The sequence below is a fragment of the Trichosurus vulpecula genome, chromosome 5 (genome assembly GCF_011100635.1).
Source record: "Trichosurus vulpecula isolate mTriVul1 chromosome 5, mTriVul1.pri, whole genome shotgun sequence".
NCBI classification, from domain to species: domain Eukaryota; kingdom Metazoa; phylum Chordata; class Mammalia; order Diprotodontia; family Phalangeridae; genus Trichosurus; species Trichosurus vulpecula.
In genome coordinates, this window is record NC_050577.1 from 43363668 (window position 1) to 43390011 (window position 26344).

Genomic DNA, 26344 nt, shown 5'->3' on the forward strand with positions numbered 1-26344 from the left:
CACAGGGCCTTCTCCCCCAGAACATCCCTCTGCCATGCTGGCCTCCTCCCTTCTGGGGAACAGGCCCCAGCTGGCCAGGCTTCACCTCCCTCAGCTGTATTTCTATCTCTCTGTGCTTCCCCTCTACTCCTCCATGGGGGCACCTTCTCTTTTAGCTCCTTTTTATGTGTTTTCTTCCCTCATTAGAATGTAAGCTGTTGAGGGCAGGGGCTGTCTTTCTCTTTGTATTTGTACCTCCAGTGCTTAGTACAGTGATGGGAACATACACAACAAGTACTTAATGTTTGTTGTCTGCCTTGTAATGAAGAAAGAGTTTTGTGATCCCTAAAGTGGAAGTCATTATCACCCACAACTCATTCCAATAGTTAATCTTCTGTTGGCAAACCACATTTCCTTAGCTGTGCCCTTTCTCTAGCCCATTCTTCATTAGTGGGGGAGGCAGTTGAGAAGATTGGCGCAAGCAGGAGCAATTTCTAAAGGGCAGCTGTATGCTTTAATGAACCAAAAATATGATTGCAAATGATGCCCGATAAGCGTGGCTATTTCACAATACAGACAACTCTCAAGCATCTTTGGGATTAGTACTATCCGTGTTTCAGATTGGTCCCCTTGGACTGAGGCTGAACCATGAGCACCTCTCTGATCTCTCCTTCTTTACCCTCCTTAACAAGCTGGCTGCAATCAAGGATAAATGCATTTTCTTCTCCAATAAGTTCATATGTGAGAGTGAAAGGGGGGGGCATCAAAAGGGGTGGAAGGAGGTAAGTGTAAGCTTATCACCTACCCATCTCAAACTCTTTCAAATGAATTTTCACCTTCTTGCTTCTTGTCTATTCAGGAGTTCTTTATTCTCAGTGGTATTTACTACATGTATTTGAAGATATTACTTTTGGGACACCCTGTAGCCACTGATTTTCCTACCAAACTGTATAAATTTATGAACAGATGGGATTACCATCTCTAATATTTAAAAATCCTTTGCACTAACTGTATAAAGTTAGATATATTCACAATCCCTCCCCTATAGCAGCAACTTCCAAGAAAACAATAAGAACTTTTTTTTAAAGTTGTTTCTTTTAAATGAGTTGGTAAGCTGAGAATTTACAATGAGTACAAACAAAGGGGAGGTGAGCACAGGGAAAGTCTTGGGGCTCCTGTATGATGGGCCTGGTACTTATTCAAGTTCCAAACAGATCAAATGAGATTAGTGGTAGGAAAAGAAGAAAGGAAAATTTTTTAAAAAGCTATCATGGTAGCTTTGGCAGGAGTAGATAAAAGACATGGTGGCTCAACTTAACTTGGAAGATTTAGTTACAAGCTTGGGGAGAGTTGTCTATGTCAGCTGAACTCACCTAGTCTTTGCACATACCTTTGTCCAACTCATACCCTATTAAGTGAATGCTCCATAGAACACTGCTTCTCTTGTGTATTTTAAGATGGTAACCATTGGTAGGCTAAGTACCCTATGAAATCTGAAGGAATATCTGAGTAGGCAGCAGATATTTTTACCACCATTTTAAGGGCAATTTCATTTTCTTTTTAAACCTCTTTTCTTTCAGACACTTTAACAAGAGATGCCCTCTCCCCTAGCTCTGTCTCCCTGTCTAGTTGTCTAGCTGTCTTTCATTCTTTCTGTCAGGATGTGAGACATTCTATTATCCTTGGAACTCCTCTTGCTTTCTGTAGACCAAGTCCAAAAATCTGTCTTGCTATCACCACCTCAGCCCTGTTGCCCACAAAACACCTCCCACGCACATCTCTGCCAAACTAATTCATGCTGTCAGATACTCCTACTGTAGCATTTCTCCATCACAGAAAGAAATTCTGGAGTCATATATTAATAATTCACCAGACAAACATTCCTAGGAAGATGGGATGGGAAAAATAAAGCCCTAATATAGATCAGGTTTAATAATGCAATTTTTTTTGCTTTTAGGTTTTCTACAACTTTGCTGCGTTCTTCTTGAAAATCTCAGATATGTGAAGGAAAAGTGTGTTTCCACATAACAGACATGCTCATGCTCAGACCATCATCTGTATTTTCACAAAGCTATTCTTGAATACTTTACAAGATTTAAATACAAACCTTAGCCTGCTCTTCACTGACAGGCAGAACTGGAACAAGAAACAGCAGAGTATAATGCAGAGAGCACTGAGCTAAAGGAGGAGAGGCAGAGGGTCTAGTCCCACTTGGACCATAATTAGCTGCGTGATAGAGCATGAATAATTTTATCTCTCTGGCCTTTATTTCCTTATTTGTAAACTGAAGAGGCCAGCCTGGATAACACTTAAGGTACATTCTGGTTCTAAAATAATGTTTCTCTGATTCTAATTCCTCAACCCAGTCTCTGCTCCTCTCCATGAGGAGAGACTGACACAACAATCTGTTTGAGATCAAAGGTGAGTGACACCCAAGCTAATGAAGAACCAATCTTAAAAATAGCTCTAATTAGAACTTAGAGACAGAAAATATGGCTGGGATAATCATAAACCTTGACAGCCAGCATTTTAGGTAAGAGGGGAGTCTATAACATGTCCTCAAAGGAAGCAGGGGGACATAAAGGTAAAGACTTGAGAAGTACGAATTTGTAGCACTATACATGGGAAGATAGGCACAGTTTTATTTATTTTTTTTTCTGAGGAAAACAAACCGCTAACCTCCAAAGAAAATCTTTTTAATGAATCTGCATGAGTTTTGAGAAAACCAAACCAGTCACCATGGTAACCAAACATTTCTGCTAAAAAGCTGAAGCTGCAGATTACAATTTAGATAATGATGCCCAGTAGTTAGGTTAATCCATTTCTAATCAGATAAATGTCAAAACCAAGGGGCTAATTAGATTTATCTTCATAAAAATGACCATTAGAAAGTCACTTGACAATATCAGCCTGGCATCCTAGAAATAGAAGGATTAAAACACATGGAACTGTTACCCTATCTAAGGTCCTTCATCCTGTCCAGGGAAGGCGGTAACAGCTACATCACTGGTTATTGAGTTGCTATGGGTGCTTTTTCCAATTTTATAGGTTATTTGTGTTCTACTCTATCACTTTGCTATAGATTATGGCAGGGCATCAAGCATCTTCCTCCTGGCCCCATGCCAAATGTCACTTACACAATCTCTATCATGCATTAGTTTTAAAATGAAAATACTAGAGGTCAGAACTTCCGGGCAGCACTGACAACTGGGTCTGACATATTGTCTCTAGAACAACAGATCTAATTTAGTAATTTGGTTAATTACTGAAAGTAATTTACATTTGTGCTTTAATTACCATACTGGGTCTAACCCGTGACCCATTCTACTATTCTCTGACAAGGGCATGAAGGGCTATATTCTCCTTGATGTCAAACTCTAAGATTAGGAGTGTACACCACAGCATTCTAGTTTCTTAATCCTCTTATTCAAGAATTTAAACCTTTCTGTATTTTCACTCTATGGCATCTCTTGGTTATGAGCTGCTGCTATGTGAAGGGGCACTTCCTTTATTTTAAATGTACTTTTCTAAAGCTTTAGGGGATGTGCCATCAATCTAGTATTCAAGAATTGAACGACCAAGTATTTATGCATGTCTTAGAACAATGTAATGGACTTCAAGCCTATCTCCTCTTTGCTTTTCCAACCTGTAGAGTCCTAATTATTCATCTATCATGACAGAAAGCAACCCTTTCTGTTTCTGATTATTTCTGTACCCTGTGCTAGACCTTATTTTCTAGTAAGCAGCAGTGACCAGAACAGGGGCATCATGATTTTGTATAAAAGCAGGAGAATATTTTCTGCCTTGTTTTTTCTAATGTAACACTGAATATTTTGTTGGTTTTTTGTTTGTTTATTTTGTTTTGTTTTTAGCGGCAGCAGCACACTGAACTTCTTTAGGAGACAGTTAACAATGACAACCGGCTTTCTTTCTTGAATCATAATTGAATTGTAATCATTCATAGTTCCTCATCTTATTGTAACCGTAATTACAGTTATTATGTGGGCTATTATGTCATGTGGGAGATATTTTGCCCTTGTTCACACTGCAGTCAAATTTAGGGTGTTTTAAGGTACCTAAAGCACTACTGTCACAACAATCTTGCCAGCTAAGCAACGAAATACTGTGATCTTGGTTTTGCAGATGAGAAAACTGAAAGATGAAGAGGTTAAGTGATTTGTCCAGAGTCACGCAGTAGTCCGGCCTCAGAGCTTGTATTCCAACCCAGACCTCCTGATCCTGTACAATTCTGGGTACTTTCTGGAAAAGATGCTGCTTCCAGCTGCTTATTTCCTAACTGGCTTCCCTTTCCAATGGTGCCCAAATGCCTGAAAGTCATGGATCTAGCAGCCCCACGTGGCACACTCACCTTGGCGTAAGCAGTTGTCTTAATAAACCATTGCTTCAGGTACTTCTGTTCCACCTTTGCTCCGGAACGCCAAGAACAGCCATTTTCATCTACCTGTTCATTAGCAAGCACTGTGTGATCCACTGGGTCCCAATTAACCAAGGCCTGCAAAATTCACAAAACAAAATGAGGAGGTATGGACCACCTCAGGCTTCATTACTGCTTGAGGAAGTTATTTAGCAAATTCGACAATGCTCCTCTCAGGTTAGGAGTTACGGCTCCCTAAAATTACTCAGGGTAGTACTGGCCATCTGAAAGCGAACGAGCTAAAAACATTTCAAATTCTCTAGATAGAAAATGAAGCAGCTTAGTGAATAGTACCTTATTCATCCTAGGAAATGAATTTACAGGTTTAGAAATTTTGGAAAAGAAGGAAAAAGGGAAAAATAATGAGAATATGTTAGCAGAATCTTGTTACTTTAGGAAAGCATCCATAGTGGTCTCCTAATTATTGGAGTCACACAGAATAAGGATCTTTAGTTTCTTTAGTTTAGTTTCACCTTTAGTTTATGCCTCTCTAGAGATACTCCCTATTCCTGGCAGCTATAGTCACCACTTTTGAGACAAAAGGGAACACAGGAGAGACTGAATATCCAAGGAATGGTGGGATACCCTGGGAAAATCTGGCTAAAGGCACAATTTGTGAAAAGTTAAAGAGACATTTAAACAACTTCTATAAGAGATTCTTGTAAAGTTACCTAAAACACAAAAAAGAGCCAAGTAGTTTCCAAGGTCATTATTTTACAAAGAAGTAAATGTACAGAGATCAAGTACTGCCTCAGCTGATAAGCTGTATGATAGAGACGGAGGGAGAAAAATGGACAGATATTGCTTTAATTTCTTTAATCAGGCTCCGCGCACCAAAAAAAAAAAAAAAAAAAATCTAAACTCACTGTTTACAAGGAGAAATAAATATAAGGTATTCTTCTCAGGAAACCACCTCAAAAGAGTTTGCTTAAGCCCAATTTACTGTCTTTAAGGGAATCAAATCAAATCAAAATCAGTCAAAGAGAAATTGCCACTGTGTCTGTCATTTGGTAACTATGATGTCCCAAGTTTTAAGCTCTAATAACTTAATACAGCACTAAGACCTTGGGGACAACCTAGATAGTTAAGGGGCATCCCTCTGAAGTGAAAATTTAGCAACCACATACTCTATAGAGAAATTAAAAGACAGAACACAAAGAGTACCCCGATCTCGGAGAATTTATAAGAAGCAAATAACTAGTCTTTGATATTACGAAAGCAAGTAGGAACTTTTTATGATGTAACAAGGTCTTGAGATGCAGCATGTTGTGATGAGTAGAGGGTCAGGAAGAGCTGGATTCCAGTTCTGTCTCTGACACTGGTACAAGACACTCAACATTTTGGTGCTCAGGAAACTCCCAAGGACTCTAAGTCACAGACAAGTTGCCAGATATGTGCTGGTGGAGGAAGTTTGCATACCAACATAATCAGACTCAGAAGCCTATGCCCACTTCCTACCACCCATCATCTCCCCAGCCCCCAAGAAATCTCATCATCTGATCCTTTAAATCAAAATGTCCCAATCTCTTTGGCAACAATGAGGTGCTAGCTCTCAGGATACTTTAGAGCAGATGACAAAGACAAAATACTTTATCTTCCACCTTAATTAATTATACCGGAAGGTTTCAGTAATTCAAGGATCTGAGATTTCACTGGTATAGGTCCTCTTTGTACAAACACGGATCACAGCCGCTTCCATGACTTGGTAGATGGTCTTTGAGGGGTCCTCTAGGCAAAAATTCCATCATCCTGCAATGAAGCTGATAGGCCTCTCCACATTTAATTGTGCGGTTCCTTGGACAAGGGACATACAATCCATGCTGGGGCCTTCCATTTGGGTAGGACCTTTTGGAGCCTGAGCTGTACTAGTACAGGCTTTGAACATTCAAGGTTACTTCCACATCATGATAAGATTTTACAGTAGGATATTAGTGGAGGCTCTCAAAGTATACTATAATCTCACTTAGCCAGTACTAAAAGAAAAAGCAATCCTGGTTAAGTAGATTTTTCAGAATTACAGGCTAAATCTCTAGATCTGTCTGTGTATCTCTGTTGATGAGTCCTGAATCTATATATTCAGCCCCAAGCTATCTCTTGGACTTTGGCCCTATATCACCAACTGCCAGTCTTCAACTGGAGGTTCAAAAGGCGACCAAACTCATCATCCGGCCATCTTTCTGTTCCCCAACTCCACCCTCTTCCCAACTTTCCAGTTTCTATTGAGGGCATCACCATCCCTCCAGTCTCCAAAGTTTACAATCTAAGTATCATTTTCAATTCTTTCTTCTCCTTCAACCCACACCCAACCAGCTGGCAAGTCTTGTCAATTCTATTGCCACAATAGTCCCCTTCTCTTAACTTATATGGCTGCCAGTCTAGTTCAAGCACTTATCACTTCTCACCCAGAATAGTGTGATAGCCTCCTTTCCAATGCATCCTCCATAGGGCTATAAAATGGATATTCCTGAAACACAGGCCTGACCTGTGTCACTTCTCTGCTCAAGAAATGCCAATGGCTCCTTCTCTCCTCAAGGACAAACACAAACTGCTCGGTTTGGCTTTTAGATCCCTTTAAAATTCTGCTCTAGTCTGCCTTTCCAGGGTTACTGTACATCATTCCCTTTTACAACTCTTGTTCTCTGGTTCCAGTGTCATTAGTGATATATAAATGTCCACTTCCTGTCTTTATGCTTTTCCACTAAGAATCCCTAATTTCCTTCAAAGATTAGCTCAAGTCCCTTCCTAACCCCCAAGGAAACCTATCCGAACTAGTGCTTTCCCCTTTGTATGCATTTGTACTTAATTTTCAATGGACGTGTCCTGTCTTTCTCAAGAGAATACAAACTCTCTGAGGGCAAGGTCTGTTTTGCTTTTCTCTCTGTAGCCTTAGTATATAGCCTATTGCATGGCCCACAGTAGGTGCTTAATAAATGCTTACTGAATTGAACATCACCTTTCTTAAAGAGTGACATAGACCTGAACATCATATTCCTAATGTGGTCTGACTAAAGCAGAGAGCCTTCCCTCATTCTGGACGCATTTCTTCTACTGATGTAGCCTCACTGAGTTTCAAATGGATCAATAAGTAGAAGGGAATCCAGGGACTAAGTGCCCTAATCCTACTACTGATTATGCTGCTGCAATTATACTCATGGTCGTCAGGCGGCAGCAGAGAGGCAGATTAAAACTGCTTCAAACAACGGCAAACCGCACAGCCTTCCGGCTTTTTTGTGGACTGGCCTACAGAACACAGGATTTACTTAGAGTAAGCCTCCTGAAGGCAGGGTCTATACTTGTAGAGCGTGGCATGGGCACTGGATTCGTGCATGGGTGTGCGTATGCATGACCTGGGGAGAAGAGGGCTGTCTGGGGGTACGAGTCATTAATGAGGCAGCTAGGTACGATCCTGGGCAAGTCTAAACCGCTATTTGCCTCAGTTTCCTCACCTGTAAGATGGGAATAACAATAACTCCTACTTCCCAGTGTTGTGAGGATCAAATGAGACAACAGTTGTAAAAGCCCTTGGCATGGCGCCCAGGGCACGCTACATGCTATGTCAATGTTAACGTACTACATGCATGAAAAGAAGAACACATATAGTGCGGCCTCCCTTTAGTCCCAGGCTGTCCAAGGTAGTGAAATATATATATATATATATATGTACAAAAATTTACTTTCTCTCAGACCCAGATTCTCAACCTGAGGTCCGTGAGTTATATTTCAAGATAATCAGTCTCCTTTGTAATCCCATGTATTTTGTGCATTTAAAAACATTCTGTGGAGAAGGGATCCCTGGCACAAAAAAATGAAGCGCCCCTGCTCTAAGATGACCTACTGCCATTGGCTTTTTGAGGGAGAGACAAAATTATTAATCTGTCAGCATGGATGATGTTCTTGTTGAAAACTTTTTTTGTTTGTTTTATTAAGACTAGGAGGAATTTTCTCTTAAGGAACTTTCCATCTTAGTGGAATGGCTCTTAAGAAGCAAAGACAAAGCTGTTGCAATTATGATTAAAACTGTCTTCTTTTCATGTCATCTTCTTAAATACCAACTTTCATGGGCAGACTATAGAATGGTTGTTGGAAGAAAAGTCTAAATATCTGTATATTTCTGTCAAACATGAATAATACCATGTTAGGAGCATTCACCCTGAATCTAATAATACCATTAATCCTTATTTCTGAAAACAGCAAGCTTTTTAAAAAATTAACCATGAAAATAGGATTTCTATTTCAAAGCTAATGTGAATACAACTCATCAATAAAATGAAATACATGGTTAAATAGCTTTTTCATTTAAACCCTGGATTCTGATGGCCTCTCATCACAGAACAAGGTACTAAATGAACATATCTGAAGCCCATTTGAGGCCTCTCCTCAAGATCGCAACATCCTACAGATGACTAAGACGAATCAGACACCAAACCCAACAGGACTGATGGCTGAGGGGGCAAAAAGACTTTTTCACTGAAATCTACCAGAGCTTGGAGATCTATCTTTGGTTTCTGAACTTTCTTCCCTACTCTAAATGTTACTGCAACTGCCATCTCGTCACCGCCACCTCCCTCCCAGGACATTTCACACACCCCCTCAGCTATCTGACCAGGTTAGTCTTTTCTGAATAACATCACCAGGGACAAAATAAGCAGTTCATGTTGGAAAAATGCATGTTTGATTATTTTTGGGGGGTGGGAGAATAAGATTCACACACAATAAATGGTCTCAGAAATGCCCCTGTAGCTGCCAAATTCCTTCCCTCTTACTTTCTGTCTGGTTGAGTTCTACTCATCCTTCAAGGCTCAGCTCCTGAACCACCTCCCTTGTGAAGCCTTCTGGGATTCATTTAGCCCTCTGCAATTTACAGTGCTCTCACACTGTACACATTCCTCATAACCCCACCTCATACAGGTTTGACCTCTCCAGGAGCCATGTTGACTCCTACATGACCTATCCCCTTTAGTCCAGTCAAAGTTTCAGTTTCTTAGTATAGCTATCTCAGGTAGGTAGTAACAAGAAAGAACCTTGATTATATGACTAAAGTAACTCCCCCTAAGATAGGAGTGAGTGATAGGGATAGAGATTAGAAAAGAGTAATAGAGTATATTAAATCTCTTTTAGGCTTATTTCAGGCCTAAGAGAACAGAAGAGCTAGAAAGGACCTGGGCATGCAGGCTTGTTTTCATGGCTGCTATCTGAACAAATGTTTTCCTTTAATAATGCTGCTTTCTAAGAAGATAGAACATATTCAATGTGCAAGAGTGTGCTCCAAATGAAGTCTAAGATGTAACAATTATACAAATAATTTAAACTCACCTCCTTTTGGTAGGCCAGTCCAGCTTCATATAACTTAATAAAGAAGTACTGGGTCCACTTGTAATAATCTGGCAAACAGGTAGTTACTTCCTGAAAAGAAAAAGAAATGTATAGTCTATTACAAACATTTTTTCCATGGTGATACACCAGCCTTGCAAAATCAATCAGCCTACACTAATGTTGATCAAACTATTAAATTTTCACTAGCCCAACCAACATCTGGGCCAATTTTATCCTGAAAAGGCACTATTTTCTAAATGCCACCTCTCTTTTCCCAGAATATATTCCATAAGGCTGAACAAGAAGACAATTACATGCTAATTTTTAAAAGCAATTAGCAAGTAATAGAACAAACACAAAATCCCTCTGAATCATATGATGGAAAATTTAATTTGGCCATTTTTGCTAGCACAAAACACATTTTGAGGGTTATCAGTGTGTGTAGAACCTGTTCATTTATAAGGCAATAATATATGAAATCGGCAGCAAAAGCAGGAGGAAAATGTATTTTTTTTTAGTATTATTCTTATTTTGAAAACAGGTACTGTATTTGTATTAACTAACTGGGTCCTAATAGCTCCTTTAGACTCATTATGTTCCATTATGTTAGTCTGGCCATCCTCCACTCTTACTAATAGGTGCTCAAATGCATTATTAAATGTAATGGAAAAAATAATGGACCATGTAGCAAATCATGTTTCCAATTTTAAATTAAGTACGAACATCATTTTTAAACCTTTTCTTCTGAAAACATTATTTTTAAGCCTAGTCCTTTAAAATAAATTACTGGAAAAAGTAACCTAAGTCTAAATTTGTTGAACACAGGTACAAAAATAACAATACTTCAAAAGCTATGACCTCTTACTTCCCCAGTGTTCTCACTCAACTTGAAGAAATCTAAAGAACAACATTGACACGACTAGGGAAATGCTTTTGTGTGGCCGTGAACTTGAGAGGTAATCCAAATTGTTTTATCCCAATGAAATTTTGTTAAAACTAAAATAATTGCTACCACTGGGATAATAATCACCAAAAAATCAGATGACCTAAAGGACAATGCAAAGAGACAAGGTTGGCATAAGTAGGCTGCACCTTATTTCCAATGGTGCACAATTAGTTTACATAAAGGTTTTCATCCAGGAGATATATGATTGGCAAAGAATAACAAATGGACAGGTTGAGTGAAGTGCTCTCCTGGAACCCAGGGACTGTGAAAAGGCTTTCAGCACCTTGGATAGATCCTTCGACAGCATTTATTTCAGAGGATGAGAAAATAGTGGCCTTCAGCCAGAGGAAGGAGTACCCATATCAGTGAGATCACAAATCCTTTAAAGTACCGAATATAGTGTTCTTAACTGGAAGGAACTTAGGTTATACAAAGAGAAGTGGTTTGAAGCCAGTGGGGGAAACAAAAGGAACTGTGCCCCTCCCCCCCATCCACCAGGCCTTTCTTCTGCCAAGTTCTTGGGTACTTTGGTGGGTTCCTTTATCTGTTTGATTTACTTTAGGGTGAAGAGGGACTTGAGGAGAAGCTTAAGGGTAAAAGCTACTGGATGGGGGTCAAAGGAATGCAAATGCAGCTACAATTTATCTCAACCTTCTGGATTTACAGAAAAGGAAACAGACTCAGAAAGATTAAGTGACTTGTTTGAGGTCACACAGCCAACACCTGACACAGCCTTGGGCTCAGGCCCAGGAACTGACTCCATAGTCAGTGTTCTTTCTACCATACATTGCCTTCATGTGATTATCCACGAATTATTGGAAATACAAAGGTGATAAACAGCACAGGCTCTCCTTAGAAAGCTCATAGGCTCATTTCCCACTATCAGCATAGTTAGGCAGGCCCCTGTAAAGGCTGATGGAGATGGAGGTAACAAAATGACAGCATGAAGGCAAACGGCAACTCATTAGTCATGTCTGATAGTCTAGGCATGACTCGGTAGAGTCCAGAGGACTGACTAATTATACAGAGGTGAGGGGTATTTGAGGTGCTCACCTCTAATCTTTAGCCAGCTCAGCTCTGCCCCAGGGGTTACTCTACCGTTGACTCTGTGTGTGTGTATGGGGCAGGGGGTGGGGTTGGGGTGGTGTCATAAGAGTCTTTGATCCTGGCCTACTATGAAGGAAGAGGAGGAGAAGGAGGCCAGAGAGTGAGTCCCTGGTTCAGCCCAATAGACAAAGCAGAGATCACCCTAGTCCTGGGGCCTAGCTTCCAATTCTCAGTTAGGTCAGCTCCACATCCAATGAATTGTGATATCAGATATACTTATTTGGTAAACATCCACTGGTAAGATTTTAATTTAAAATGTCCTTGAGTGTCAAGTGTATATGGCTGAAGAAATCTAATGTTTATTCTTGCACTAGTGATAGAAGATGCCACTAATCACTTGATGGCAGCAATCTGAGTTAAGGTAAAAAAAAAAAAAACTCAATGAGTAAGAACAGACCTCACTAAGAATTTCTTTAAGAACTTCAAATTATCAAAAAGGGGTAATGCAAATCATGTGCCCCCAGTTAACCTTTGTGTGGTGACAATGTAGAAAGAAATCAGATCTTCAGTAGATGGGTGGGTTTCCATGTCACATTTTATCATTTCTGGTGGTGGATGGGCCAACTTGATTGGGAGCAGGGAGTTGGGGCTAGATCTAAAGGACAAATGGGAGAAACCGTAGTTTAGGGAGTAACTGGATGAAAGCAGGGCTAAGAAAGATAATTCCTGGGAGATCCATCCAAGATGGACTGGGGGGAAGGAGGGGAAACCTTGAGCAAAAGTTTCAAACATTTGGCTCACAATGCTCCTGAGTGCGGCCCAAATCAGATTAAAATATATTTTCTAGGGACTTAGATGAACTAATGCTGGGTGAAGTGAGCAGAACCAGGAGAACATTGTACACAGTAAAAGCAACATTGTTCGATGACCAACTTTGATACACTTAGCTCCTCTCAGCTATACAACGATCTGAGACAACTCCAAGACTCCTGATGGAAAATACTATCCACATCCAGAGAAAGAACTGTGGAGTCTGAATGCAGATCGAAGCATACTATTTTCTCTTTTTTTTCTTTTTCGTGGTTTTTCCTTTTTGTTCTGATTCTTTTTTCACAACATGACTAACGTGGAAATATGTTTAATATGATTGGACATGTATAAGCTATGTCAGACTGCTTGCTGTCTTGGGGAGGGGAGAGGGGAGAGAGAGGGAGAAAAAAAATTGGAACTCAAAATCTTATAAAAGTAAATGCTGAAAACTATCTTTACATGTAATTGGAAAAAATAAAATACTATTAAGTGGGGAAAATTTAGTTCCTATCTGATTGCTATGTGTTCATATATATATATATATAAATATGTAGAGATATACATATATATCTATAGATATATATCTACTATGTTTTTTTTTTCTAAGTCAATATGTAGCTCACAGGAATGCTTATATGGGTTTAGGGGCTCCCATTTCTTTTTTTTTGAGGGGGGAAGGCAGGGCAATTGAGGTTAAGTGACTTGCCCAAGGTCACATAGCTAGTGTCAAGTGTCTGAAGCCAGATTTGAACTCAGGTCCTCCTGACTCCAGGGAGGGTGCTCTACTCACTGCACCACCTAGTTGCCCCACAGCCCCCATTTCTATACAAGTTTAACACCCCTATGCTAAATTGTTAAGGCAGCATGTGCAGGGAAGGTGAAGAGGACCAATGTTGGGGTTGTGTGATTGTGGAAAAGTTCAGGAAGCATTGAATGTGGTCTTCTGACAACACATCTATACTGTGGATGGGAAGCAACTTCCTTCATACATGCAGTAAACAGAGAAATACAAACACCACCACTGTTTTTTCATGCTATTTAAACACTACATATGATATGTTATTACCGAAAACATCATTTCACAAGAGGCATTTCCAATTTTTCTTTTAGTAAATTATTGGCATAAACATAGTGTATATACCATTTGTTACTGAGTTTTATAACAAAAGAGATTTCAACTTTCCCATTTCTGGATGTTACAAGGTTATAAAAAAAATACTAAACTATGCTCAAATTTCACAATGATCACTTGAAGTACAATAAATTTTGTTGTTCTTTAGTCGTTTTCAGTTGTGCCCAACTCTTCACCCTTTTTGGAGTTTTCTTGGCAAGGATATTTTAGGCTCATTTTATAGGTACCAAAGCAGATATTGTGAGAGCTACTGTGTATTTTCTGGAGAGAGTCTCAAACATTTTTTCTCTATAAGGCTATGGTCAGGGAAACTACGTCATGCTAAAAGGTACCATAGACAATGAAGTAAGATAAAAAAAAATTACAGCAAGTTTTTCTGATAAAGGCCTCATTTCTCAAATATATACTGAGTATAGAACTGAATCAAATTTATAAAAATAAAACGCATTCTCTAATTGATAAATACTCAAAGGATATAAACAGGCAGTTTTCAGAAGAAACCAAAGCTATATAGTCATATGAAAAAAATGCTCTAAATTCCTATTGATCACGGAAAGGTAAACTGAAATAATTTTGAGGTACTACACTCACACCTATCAGAAATAACAAATGTGGAAGGGGATTAGGGAAGAATAGGTACACTAATGAAATGCTGTTTGAGTAGTGAACTAGTCCAACCATTCTAGAGAACAACTGGAACTATGCCCCAGAGGCCTATAGGCCTGTGCATACCCTTTGATCCGCTACTAGGCCAGTATCCCAAAGAGATCAAAGATACATAAAAAAATATTTATAACAGCTGTTTTTGTGAGGGCAAAGAGTGGGAAATCAAGGGGATGCCCATCAATGAGGGAATGGCTGAACAAGCTGTGGCACACAATTGTGACAGTACTACCGTGCTATAACAAATGATGGAGGAGGTGGTTTCAGAAAAGTATGGCAAGAACTGTATGAGCTGATGCAAAGTGAAGTGAGAAGAGCCGGGAGATCACTGCGCACAGTAATAGCAATGTTGCAATGATGATCGACCAGGAAAGACCTGGCTACTCTGATCAATACAATGATTGATGACATTCCAAAGGACTCGTGATAAAAAATGCTATCTGCCTCCAGAGAGAGAGAACTGAGGAACTCTGAGTGCAAGTGGAAGTGTAACTTTCTCATTTTATTTATCTTGGTTTTTTGAAATATGACTAATATGGAAATATGTTTTACATAATTTCACATGTATAATTGATATTATATTGCTTGCCTTTTCAGTGGGTGTAGAAGGGAAGAAGAGAACTTGGAATTCAAAATTTGAAGAGAAAAGAATGCTAAAAATGTAAAAAAAAATAGTTGAAGGGAAGAAGGTGGATTTCTGTTAAGAACAGTATGAACAAAAGCTTGAAAGAGGGAATAAATATGATGTGTTTTCAGGATAATAAAGTATAAGGAGATAAACCTAATTGTAATAAAGGGCTTATGTTAGGGAATGTGAGAGAGAAGTCTGGATAAATAGGGGGAAAAGCCTCAACTGCCATGATAAGGAGTTTGGCCTTTATCCTATAAAGTGCAGCTATTGGAGGCTTCTGAAGAGCAAAATAACCATTGAAAGATAACAGGAATAGATTAAGGATTAGATTAAGGAATAGAGTGCATAATCTGGCACCAGGAGAGAGATGTCAGGAGACTTGCTCTTGGCTGATCTCCAGGCATGAGGTGATGAGGGCCTGGATGGGCGCAGTAGCTCTGGGAACTGATATAACAGATACGAGACACATGTAAAAATAAGAGATATGAGAGACTTCTCAAGGAAAGAATAGCTATGACTTGGAGACACCACAGGAAGGGGGATGAGAGAGCTGCTACAGGGGAGAAGGCTCCCTTTTTCTGGCTTAAAGCCATATTCCCAAACACTTGAAACGAAGAGAATCAAGACTAGGCTATAAGCACCAAAGCCAGGAAGTTACCTACTAAATCTTCATGTCACCCTGGTTCATTTAAACTGTAAGTGCTGCCCTTCCAGCCACCACACAAACCACCATCTAGGCTGCGCTTCCTGCTAACCACAGCAGTCAAAGGTGGGCACGGAGGACGGTGTCATCACACCAATTCCTACAGTATTACATTGAAACGACCAGATAAGTCAAATTGAGGAAGTTCTTTGCTTTCTTCTAAGCAATATTTTTCATTACAATAATTTTTTATCTGCCTTTATTAAAAAAGAAAAGAAATGAAAGATACAAACTTACACTGAAGCAACATTACTATTGTTGCAAAAAGTCAGGTAATTCAAAGTTATGACTGCAAAAGCAGCTGTAATTCAGCCACACACCCCCCCTCCCCCCCGCCACATTAAATAGCTTGCTGTCTGACTGCCAGGAAACCAAATTTATGAATGTAAGATCTTTATAATGCACATTCTCCGCTGAAATTCTACGTTTCGATAATATAACAGATTCTGCCTTACAATAATTTTGAACATTAAACACATTAAACGGAACTCAGACAATGAGAACATACATTCTCCCAAAACACAACTGTGGGGATGCAGCTGAAAATCAGAGATCTGGGTTCTAATCCCTGCTCTGCTCTTACCACCTGTGTGACCTTGGGCAAATCATTTAACCTTGCCTGGCTTCGGTGTCAGTTTGGAAAAAGAGCAGTTTGGACTAGATAGCCTCTAAGGACCCTCTGTGTAAGCCTATGACAGCCTCTAAGGCATGCAGCTTTAACTCTGATAATGGGGGTCAAATTAAAAAACCAACCAAGTTTTATCTTTGTTCTCTCAGCACAATCATCCAGTAATGCAAAGGTCTAGAAGGAAGCTGAGCTACAGGAGCCTGCCTAATTCGTTATGATAGCTGAAAATGGGACTGCGAGTTCTTTCTACAGAGGGCCTACGCTGTTTGTCACCTTTAGACCTCCAGCACCTGACACATGACCTTACTCGTAGAAGGTACTAGGAACTTTTCAAAAGCTGAGCTGAGCAATTATAATGGTGGCAAAGCCTACTTCCAAACAAACAAAAAACTAGAGTATTTTAGCCTGTGACTAATAAATCACATCCAAAGATCTGGAAGGAACCTTAAAAATCACCTAGCTTCACCTTCTCATTTTGCAGATGAAGGAACTGGGACTCATATGGATAGAAGGGTTAGAAGAGGCCATACAAGTGAGTTTGGGGTCTAGGCAAGACTGGAACACTCAGAAGCTCTTGATTCTTAATCTAACACTTTTCCTATGATGCTACACATATTACTTAGACCCTTTAAGTGACATCCAGTAGGGTCTTGGTTGAACATTCCCTGCTCTATCACCTGAATTCTGCTTAAGGTGCATTTACTTCCAATTCATTATGGGAACAGAAGAAGAGACCCACTATCATTGTTCCTTTACTTTAGCACAGGGTTGACCAACCTTAGGTTATCTTAGGGCCGCATTAAAATAAAATAATTATTCGAGGGCTGCACCCAGAATAAAAAATACAATACACTAACAGAATGTGGGGGAACACGCATCATCAATATGACAGGCCAAGGCTCGAAACGTGAAAGCAAACACAAAACAACAAAGCGATAACACAACAGCATAAAGGTAGATGCATACTGCCTAATCTGCATCGTACAGACAGACAACATCCCACAGATGGACTGAAAATTCCATGCAATATGTTCCATCCACAATATTGCTTAAAAACACCTAAGAAAATTAACATCGAGATTATTTATTATTATTAGTGATAGAATTAAAAAATCTAATACACATTCCATGCAGATTATTATTTTATTTTTTCCCTTGTGAAAATTAAAACCCATTGGTGGGCCACATAAAATCACACTGTGGGCCCCCAGGCTGTATTTTGGACAGCCCTGCTTTAGCACATAGCCCAGTGGCACAGACTTCATGAAGTCATTTGGGTTGTTCAGTTGTTTCAGTCCTGTCTGACTCTTCATGACCTCATTTAGGGTTTTCTCGTTAAAGTTAATGGAGTGGTTTGGCATTTCCTTTTCTAGGTCATTTTACAATTGAGGAAACTGAGGCAAATAGGCTTAAGGGACTTGCCCAGGGTCACACAGCTAGTAAGCGTCTGAGGCCAGGGTTGAACTGAGGAAGATGAGTCTTTTTGACTCCAGGCCTAGTACTCTGTCCACTGCACCACCTAGCCGCTCCTAGTCATTTGACAGTATTTGCCAAAGAGGGTAGAAAAATTTCTTCTTGGTAATCCAAGGCATGGGAAAAGAAAGAGAGGTAAGGGGCAGGACATCAGGATGGAAAAGACTAAGAATATGGCAGTTTTTCAAAATGCTGTTATCCTGTTTTGGAGTTGGTGTTTTTAAGCAAAGTGCTCAACACAGAAACAGATCAAAATAGGTAGAGGAAGGGTGTGGAGTGGGCAAAATGGGGCTAACTCGCGATCACTGAAGGAGCAGGAAGGTCTTGAGGCTAGAGGAGGCCAGTCTGCTCAGAGTGCTAAGACGCTGGGGTGCCCCCCAAAGAGGCGTATTCCAGACTATTACTCTTCTCGGAAAACTCTCATCAGAAATGAAACTGACATTTAAAAAAAATCTAGCTCCAAAAGAACAAACATCACCAGAGAGGTCTGTTCCCAGATCAGTGCATAGCTAAAATCAGTCAAAGTCATCCCTGACTTACCATTCTGATTCTGTAAAATTTACCTTGCCCATCAAAAGCACCTCCCTCTCCCCACCCCACTCTAAAAAAAAAAAAAGCCAACATATTTGTCAAGTCAGCTATGGAGTAGGCTTGTATCTTGAAAAATAAATAAGGTAAGGAAGGTTAGCAAAATACTGAGCATCATTGTTTCTAATGACAAGGCATCAACTCCCACCCATCAGCAATGTTATAGTATGAGTCATTTGCCTTAGGTCTAAAACAATGAAGCTCTGGGAGAGGAAGGGGGGGGGGATACATATACCTTTCATCACTTTAACTTTTAAAAGGTGCCCATATAACAAGTACTTTTGTCATTTGCCCGTTATTGTAACTGATTAAAAGGAGGCACACATAATGGCCTTGGTTCTTCCCCCCACCCCCATTCTCTAATTCAGTTTTGAGAGGCTTTAGTGGAGGTGTTCTGAAAACAAGTCACAAAGGACTGCGTTAAATATGAGAATAGAAAGCTGCCTTAGGGATCCTTGCTGATTTTTTTTTAACCTTCAGTATTCATCCAATTTTTCTCCCTTAGTTATAGTTCAAGGTTTCCATCCATGGCACTAGCTCTGTGGGCTGTGGTGGGGGATAGGGAAAAGGGAATATGTACATCATTGCCAGATTGCAAGAAATATAACAGCCTGTATGAGGATGGATGCACTAAGCCACCACCACAGCCCTCCTGAAATGAAAAAGAGAAGTCTGAAACACCACTGAACACTCAGAAACATCTACTTTGGTGCTACCTTTAGTTATCTGAGTAAAACCAAGCGAAATGAATTCTTTTAGTAGAAGCCATGCATGAGTTAAAAAGGGCATCATTGAGCATATCAAAACTTTCTAACAAACTATCAGGTAATTTTCTTTATCTTGTGCTCTAAAGGAACGTCAACAATTATTCATACATTACTACCACCCTTCCAGACACCTGTGATTGTTCAGGTTTCTTGAATTCAAGCCCATTTACCAATTTGTTTTCAAGGTGAGTTGCCAAGTGTTTTCAAAAGAAAACAATGGAAAATACTCATTTTGGACCCAACTTCATAGATGCACACATTTACTTAGCCAAATCACCTGTATTCAAGCCATCTAATATCTGAATGATTAATATGGGGAGAGGTTTTGCATAAATGCTACCTTGCCTAAAAAGCTAGACATTCTGAATACTTCATTTCCTAAAAGAGTCAAGTATTCTGAATAGAACCCATGAACTTTGTGCTTTGCAATGATCTGGGTTCCCGAGTGGAAGAGGGTAGAAAAAATAATTTAAGTGCTATCATGAAGAAGAGGAAATTAGGAGCTGAAGAATGGAGATGGGAAAATACCCAAGTCCAGCCTTGGTTCTGAATCTGCGTCAGAGACCACTGAAATAAGCATCCCAGGAGGTGAGCCCAGCTGTGCCCAGCTTTACATAACAAGTGCCAGGATCATTTAGTGCTGGAAGGAACCAATATTGTGATGGAGGCCCACTCCTTCATTGGACAGAGAGCAGCTAAGTGACCTGCTCAAGGTCATAGAAGAGGTAAGCAGTCAAGTTGCAATTTGGTGGTCTGAGATGGAGTGCTGTGTTCAAGGAACTGCCAATGGGCCAGTGTAGTGAGATCCCAGGTGCATGAGGGGAGTAAAGATGATGAAGCCTGGAAAGACAGAGAAAGTTCAGGTCCCAAAGAGCTTTAAATGCCAAGGGGAGGACTTTATATCTGACCCTGAAAATAACAGTGGAGCTCACAGATTAGGGAGGTGGTAGATCAGATCTGCGCTTTAGAAAAATCACTTTGGCAACTGATTGGTCGATGAACTGGAGTAGGAAAGAAGGGAGATCTGACAGAAGGCTGTTGCAATCATTTAAGCAAGAGGCAATGAGGGTCTGAACTTGGGTTGTGGCTGTCTAAGTGAAGTAAAGGGGGAATATAGGAGAGATGTTATACATGCAGTTGGTAATGCATGATTGTAACTAAGGAGAGAGATTCAAGCTGGGTGTTTGGATTTGAGAATCATCTGCAAAGAAATGATAACTGAACTCATGACAGACAAGGAGGTAACCAAATCAAATGGTCTAAAAAGAAAGGAGAAGATGGCCGAGGACAGAACCGGGGAGGAAACCCATAGTTAAGGGCAAGATGTGGATGAAGAACCAGAAAAAGAGACTGAGAAGGACTGGTTAGAGAGATAGGAGGAGAACCAGGAAAAAAGCACGGTCATGAAAACCTAGAGAGGAGAGGGCGTCCAGGAGAAGAAGAAGGTAATCAGCAGTATTGAATGATGCAGAAGAGTCTAGAAGGATAAGCACTGAACAAAAGCCATTAGATTTGCTGATTAAGAAATTGTTGGTCACTTTGGAGAGAGCAGTTTCGGTTGAATGATGAGGTCAGAAGCCAGACTGCAGAGAGCTTAGAAGTGAATATGTAGAGAGGAAGTGGAGACCATGGGTACAGACAGTTCTGTCAAGAGGGTCAGCCACAAAGAGGAGAGTCATCCGAGCAGGGATGGTAGGATACAGGAAGAGTTTTTCTAAAAGACAGAGGAGATAGGGGCAAGTTTGTAAGTATCTGGAAAGAAGCCAGTAGGAAGGATATTTAGAGGGGCTTCCTATGGACATAAAGGTTGAATTCAATAATCTTTAAGTTCTCTTACAATGCTAAGATCATGTGAGCCACAGAGCATGTTTTTTTTTAAGCTGCTTTTGTGGAATCTTGGCCTGACTCCCTGGACTCCAGTATCTCTAGAGTATCTGGGACTGCTTTGCTATATTAGAGTTTAGTAAGGAGGCCCCAAAGGTGGTTGGGATCAAGCTTAGTGACTCAGGACATTGGTCTTAGTGGGTCTTAGTGACCCCACTTAGCTCTGGGGAGAAGGGCTAGGATAAACTGTCTATGGTTCTAGAACCTAAGAAACAGGAGGGGGGAAAAAACCATTAACAACAACAACCAAGGGAAGATGAAGACAAATATGGGCACTTATATACCACTCAACCATCCAACGTATGTGTGAACTGAACTTGATCTAATCACCTCCCTGTCAGCTTTTATATGGAGTGCCTTAAAAGTGAAATGTAGGCAGAAAATAGGGCAATATAGGAAATAAAGGGAGACAAAGTACATGTAAGCATATGGAATAGGGAAGGGAATGTTTATAACTTGTAGCTAAGGCCCCTTCTCCCACAGTCGGGTTGCAGAACTGGGCTGCTGGCTTTTGTAACCCTCAGAGCATCTAGAACAGTCCTAGACACATAAGTGCTCAATAAATCCTCACTGAGTAAATCCAAATGAGGATCACACACATATTCCAGAACTTCAGGATATTTAAAAAAATAAAAACATTAAGGCAGAACCCTTGGACAATTTTTACAAATATTTTAAGGATGCCAGTTTTCTTTTTAGGGTAATTGATACTTAGCCTGAAATCTTTCTGAGAAAAGAACTACTCTTTTTAAAAATGATTTTGCTTTAGAGAGAAGAGCAACTTTATACTGAGATGCTCAGTTCTAAAAACATGACAAATATGAGCTCTCATATGTGGCTTAAAACACACACAAAACATGCAGCTGAAGGTTTTTTCTTTTAAAACCTCAGGCTGTGGATAAAGTTGAAAGCAATTTGAATGGTACGTGCTCTCCATGATTATGGAGCCAATTTAAGGAAGAAGCATTAATAAAACTGGAAATTATATTTGCCATTTTAAAGTTGGTTTACATTCTCCTTCACTAGACCACAAATTTTGCATCATGGAAAACTGCAGATTCTTCTGTAAGCTGCTTTCCTATGTAACGTATCTTAAAATGTGTCATTCTTACGGCCATGTGAAAGCTATTCCCTTTCGCAAACTGTACTAGATTTTGTGAACAACATGTTACCAGACAAGAGACAACATGTTTCTTAATTTATCCACGGTGGGTCTTTGCCAATTGACAAGATCTCCATCAAGACAGTCTAACAATGCTGACAATTTCTCTAACTAGACAGTTGGGGAAAGGAAACCGTCCGTTAAGACGCCGATGAGATGTTTGGGTTTCAATCTATCATGTGTCTAATTTGGATAGATTGTGGCATTTCAGCTACCCAAGTCAAACTGGCTTACTGTAATTATTCTTCTTCTGGAAGGAAATATGCATTGTGCATCTTATTAAAAATTCTGGAATAAAAAAGACAAGAGCCATATGAAGCATGTTTTCATGATATTCATCCTCTAGGTTGTCTAAATAATGTGAGGGTCATCTGTGAGATAACAGAAAGGAGCCAGAGACTGAAAAGCAGCATCATTCATCCATCTAGCTGATAAAAACAACCAGACTGGTGGCCAGAACAGACGATTCTACTGGCAGCAGATAACCTCCACCCCCCCCCCCCCGCCTCCCTCCACCCAGTACTGGTAGATTGAAGAATGGCATGATAGGAAAAATGGGTATACATGTAAAGCAGGTCAACTCATCTGAGTAAACTCTGCAAGAAGAAGGAATTAAGAGGGAAGAATGAGCTCATACAGAAAACTGAGGTTACAGCTCCAAAAGCTATGAATAAACCAAATTAAACAAAATACATTTACTGAGTATGGGCCAGGGATTACACTCAAAGCAAATGACATCACAGGCTGGCATTGGTGGTGGCCCCCCACCTTCAGCTAGGAGGTCTTTTCTTGTTCCGGAGGGTGGCCTCTAATGGTGTGTGCTGGTGTCACCTCCTGGTTCTTAGGTGCTCCTCACCCCTCGACTGTGGGAAAGGAATACAGGCTCCCTGAAAACAGTGTGCCATTCTCCTAAGTATTATACTATCAGGGAGTCCAGGGAAATGCAGATGGACATGGTGACAGCCCGAGAAAGATGTTCCACAGCTCTTTGCAGCCAGCTCTGATCATCTATGACCATACAAAGCCCCAGCTTGCTCACGGTTCTGCCACCTTTCTCTTGGGGACCACCTCTGGCTCTTCCCTCTTGTTCCAGAGTCATCAGCCTAGATGTTCTCTAAGTTGTCACTTGGCTTGGCCAAGAGACAGGTGTCTCAGGGCTACTGCATTCCATTTTGGAGGGGATGGCAACCCTGCCTTTATCCATTTTGGATTTCCACATTTCTCCCTTGGTGGAAGAGACGGAGTTAAAACAAATTTATGATTAAATTTATGATGCCCCAATCCAGGGCATCAGGAAGTTTCTAGATTAGCTAAGAGTGAGCCTGGGCTTGCTGACTTTTCCCCCTCTTCTTTTTGTCTTTCTTGAAGAGAAAATTTATAAGACACAATCCTCTGGGAAGGAGGGGGAAATTTAGGTTATGTAAAAAGAAAAAAAGACACCAGTAAAACTTTTTTTAAAAAAAGAATGACTGAGATTGTAAAATAGAAGCTATTATCAGTTGGAGGGTCAGTAGTAAGAGGAAGCAAGGATACTTTGGGATCATATGTTAAAAATAAAAACAAAAACCCTGAGCCCAAGAGCCTAGAAAGCCCAGGGACCAATGGGAAGTAGGGTTTAAAAATATTAAATGATGTAACCTTTGGGGCAAAGGCAAAATTCCTTCTTTTGGGCTTCAAAGAGGAGCTGGGATCCAGGGAAGCTGATTTAGAACATTGGCAAACTCCTTTACTTCTTGCCTCTTTTCTAACTTTCCACAATCTGCAAACACACTCAGATGTTTCCATTCTTAAAAATAAAACCCAACCTTGCCTTGATCCTATTATTTCCTCAAGCTACAATCTTCTGTCTTCCTCCTCGTTTACAGCCAAACGTGTAGAAAGAGAAGGCAATACCCGATGCCTCCTCTTCATGACCCACTCAGTCTTTAACTCATCACACCCTGGCTTCTATTCCTACCCTTATACCAAAGCTCTTCTCTCTAGAGTAGTAACTCCATATCCTAAATCAAGTGGCCTTTTGGTTTTTCTTGTTCTCAAGCTCCTTGAACTTTCTGGACGTTTTAACACTGCTGACTACCCTCTCTCTCCTCAGCGCTCTCTTTTCCACTGGCTTTCATGACACTATATTTTCACAGTTTTCTCTGACCACTCCTCAGAGGAAAGAGCATTAACACTGGCGTCACAGAAGCTGGGGTCAAATCTACCTGATACTGAGTACCTGTGGGACCTTGGGCAAGTCATTTAACATCTTCAGGTTTCAGTTTCCTCATCTGCAAAATGTTGAGGTTGGAAGAGATGGCCTCTGAGGCCCCTTCCAGCCCCTCCACTGCCTTTGCTGCCTTCTCCTCCACCTCCCACCCTTTAAACACCGATGTCCCCCCAGATTTCCTCAGTACTCTTCTTCTTTTAGCACTGATACTGTCTTTCTTGGCACTCTCACCTGCTGTGGTAGTTTAACTTATCATTGCCACCCAGATAACTCCCAATTTTTTTATCTCTACCTCCAACTTCTCCCCAAGGTTACCATTCAGTATTTCCAGTTCCCTGACAGCTTTGTTTACCTGGATGTTTCACCAGCACCTCAAACTCAGCACGTCCAAAACAACTGATCTCTCCCTCTTCAAGATCAAAAAAATTCTTCCAACTATTAACTTCCCTGTTTCCTTCAGTGCAAGCCCATTAATCAGCCATGCTCAAACCTCATATTCTCTTTGACTTTTCCCTGTCCTGTATCCTTTGCCCAACCAACCGAGCCACCACAGCCCATCAATTCTATCTTCTTCCTCTCCCCTCAATTCCCACTATGGCTACTTTTAAAGACCTCATCCTTTCTCAACCGGACTGCTGTCACAGCCTGCAGTTAATGGCCTCTCCAGGCCATCCTTCACCGCTGCCTGAATGGCTTTCCTACCATGCTGACTGAATCATTGCTCCTTTACCCTAAAACCTTCCATCGTTCTTTCCTGTTGAATAAAGTATAAACTCCTGCTCCTGTATTCAGGGATCTTCACATTTGCCTCAGACTAACTTCTTCTACCTTATCTCACAACACTTACTCTCTTTCACATGACTTCTATTTTAGCCAACAGCATTATTCTCTGCTTCTCCTCCTGACTCCCTGCTGCCTTTGCCCACTCCATTCTCCCCTCCCCACTCCTATGGTCTCTCCCATCTTTATCTCTTGAGTTTCTTCCTTCTACATTGTTAAGTTGGCTGAATGAGTGAGTTGTCACGACTAACTCTCCTGTACCTTTATCATTTCAAGACAGCAACAAATACACCAGATAAATATACTGAAAATGAGTAAGTGGCAACAAAAAGCCCCAATAAAATGAAAAAATATCATGGGATAAAGGAAATATGAAAAAGAGGAAGGAAAACGGGACATCTCTGGAAGGAGAAGACAAAACTACAAGACAGAGAGAAGCAAAATGAGATGTGGTTTGTGGTGAAACCATCTCAGTAAGAGAAATGAAAGAAGGTAAAGATTAGAATCCAACAGTCCACTCCCAGGAGGAAACCCATTTAAAACAGTCACATAATAAAGTACTACAAGTGGCTGAATCTCCAAAGTTGGGAACAGCAATCTTCATTTTGGTTCGAAGGAGAAGGCAAAACAGATACTATCAAAAGAGACAAAAAGACACCAAAGACAATGAAACAGCATCGATATTATTGATAGTACTTTATATTAATCACTTATGGTGTAGTGAAGATAGTGGGGCAATTAGATGGCACAGTAGATAAAAGTGCTGGGTCTGGAGTCAGGAGGACCCAAGTTCAAATCCAGCCTCAGACACTAATAGCTAGTAACCCTGGGCAAGTTACTTCACCCTGTTTGCCTCAGTTTCCTCATCTGTAAAATGAGCTGAAGAACTAAATGGAAAACCACTCTAGTGTTTTTACCAAGAAAACCCCAAATGGGGGCCACAAAGAGTCGGACATGACTAATTGACTAAACAGCAACAAAAGTGGAGACAGTACTGTCTTCAGAGTCAAGAAAACCTGGCACCTTTGACACATGCTGGCTGTGTGATCCAGGCAACTCTAAGACTATAGGTTGTAAAGTAGGTGCCAATGTGCAACGAAGAAAGAAGTTTTGTTATTGAAAGTTCTGTATGCCACTATAGCACAACAGAAAGCTAAATACAGATCCATCTTATAGCAAAGTTTGAAAGGCCAA

At 40.4% G+C, this 26344-nt stretch overlaps 1 protein-coding gene across 1 annotated transcript in view; it reads right to left on the reverse strand.

The window, feature by feature from the left end:
* LARS2 (leucyl-tRNA synthetase 2, mitochondrial) overlaps positions 1 to 26344 on the reverse strand; it is a 176645-nt gene that overhangs the window by 86355 nt on the left and 63946 nt on the right. The window contains exons 7-8 of the mRNA XM_036762051.1: positions 9728 to 9817; positions 4349 to 4492 (exon numbers count right to left, since the gene is read on the reverse strand). Coding sequence (XP_036617946.1) covers positions 4349 to 4492; positions 9728 to 9817 — 234 coding nt within the window. The remainder of the gene's footprint in view (positions 1 to 4348; positions 4493 to 9727; positions 9818 to 26344) is intronic.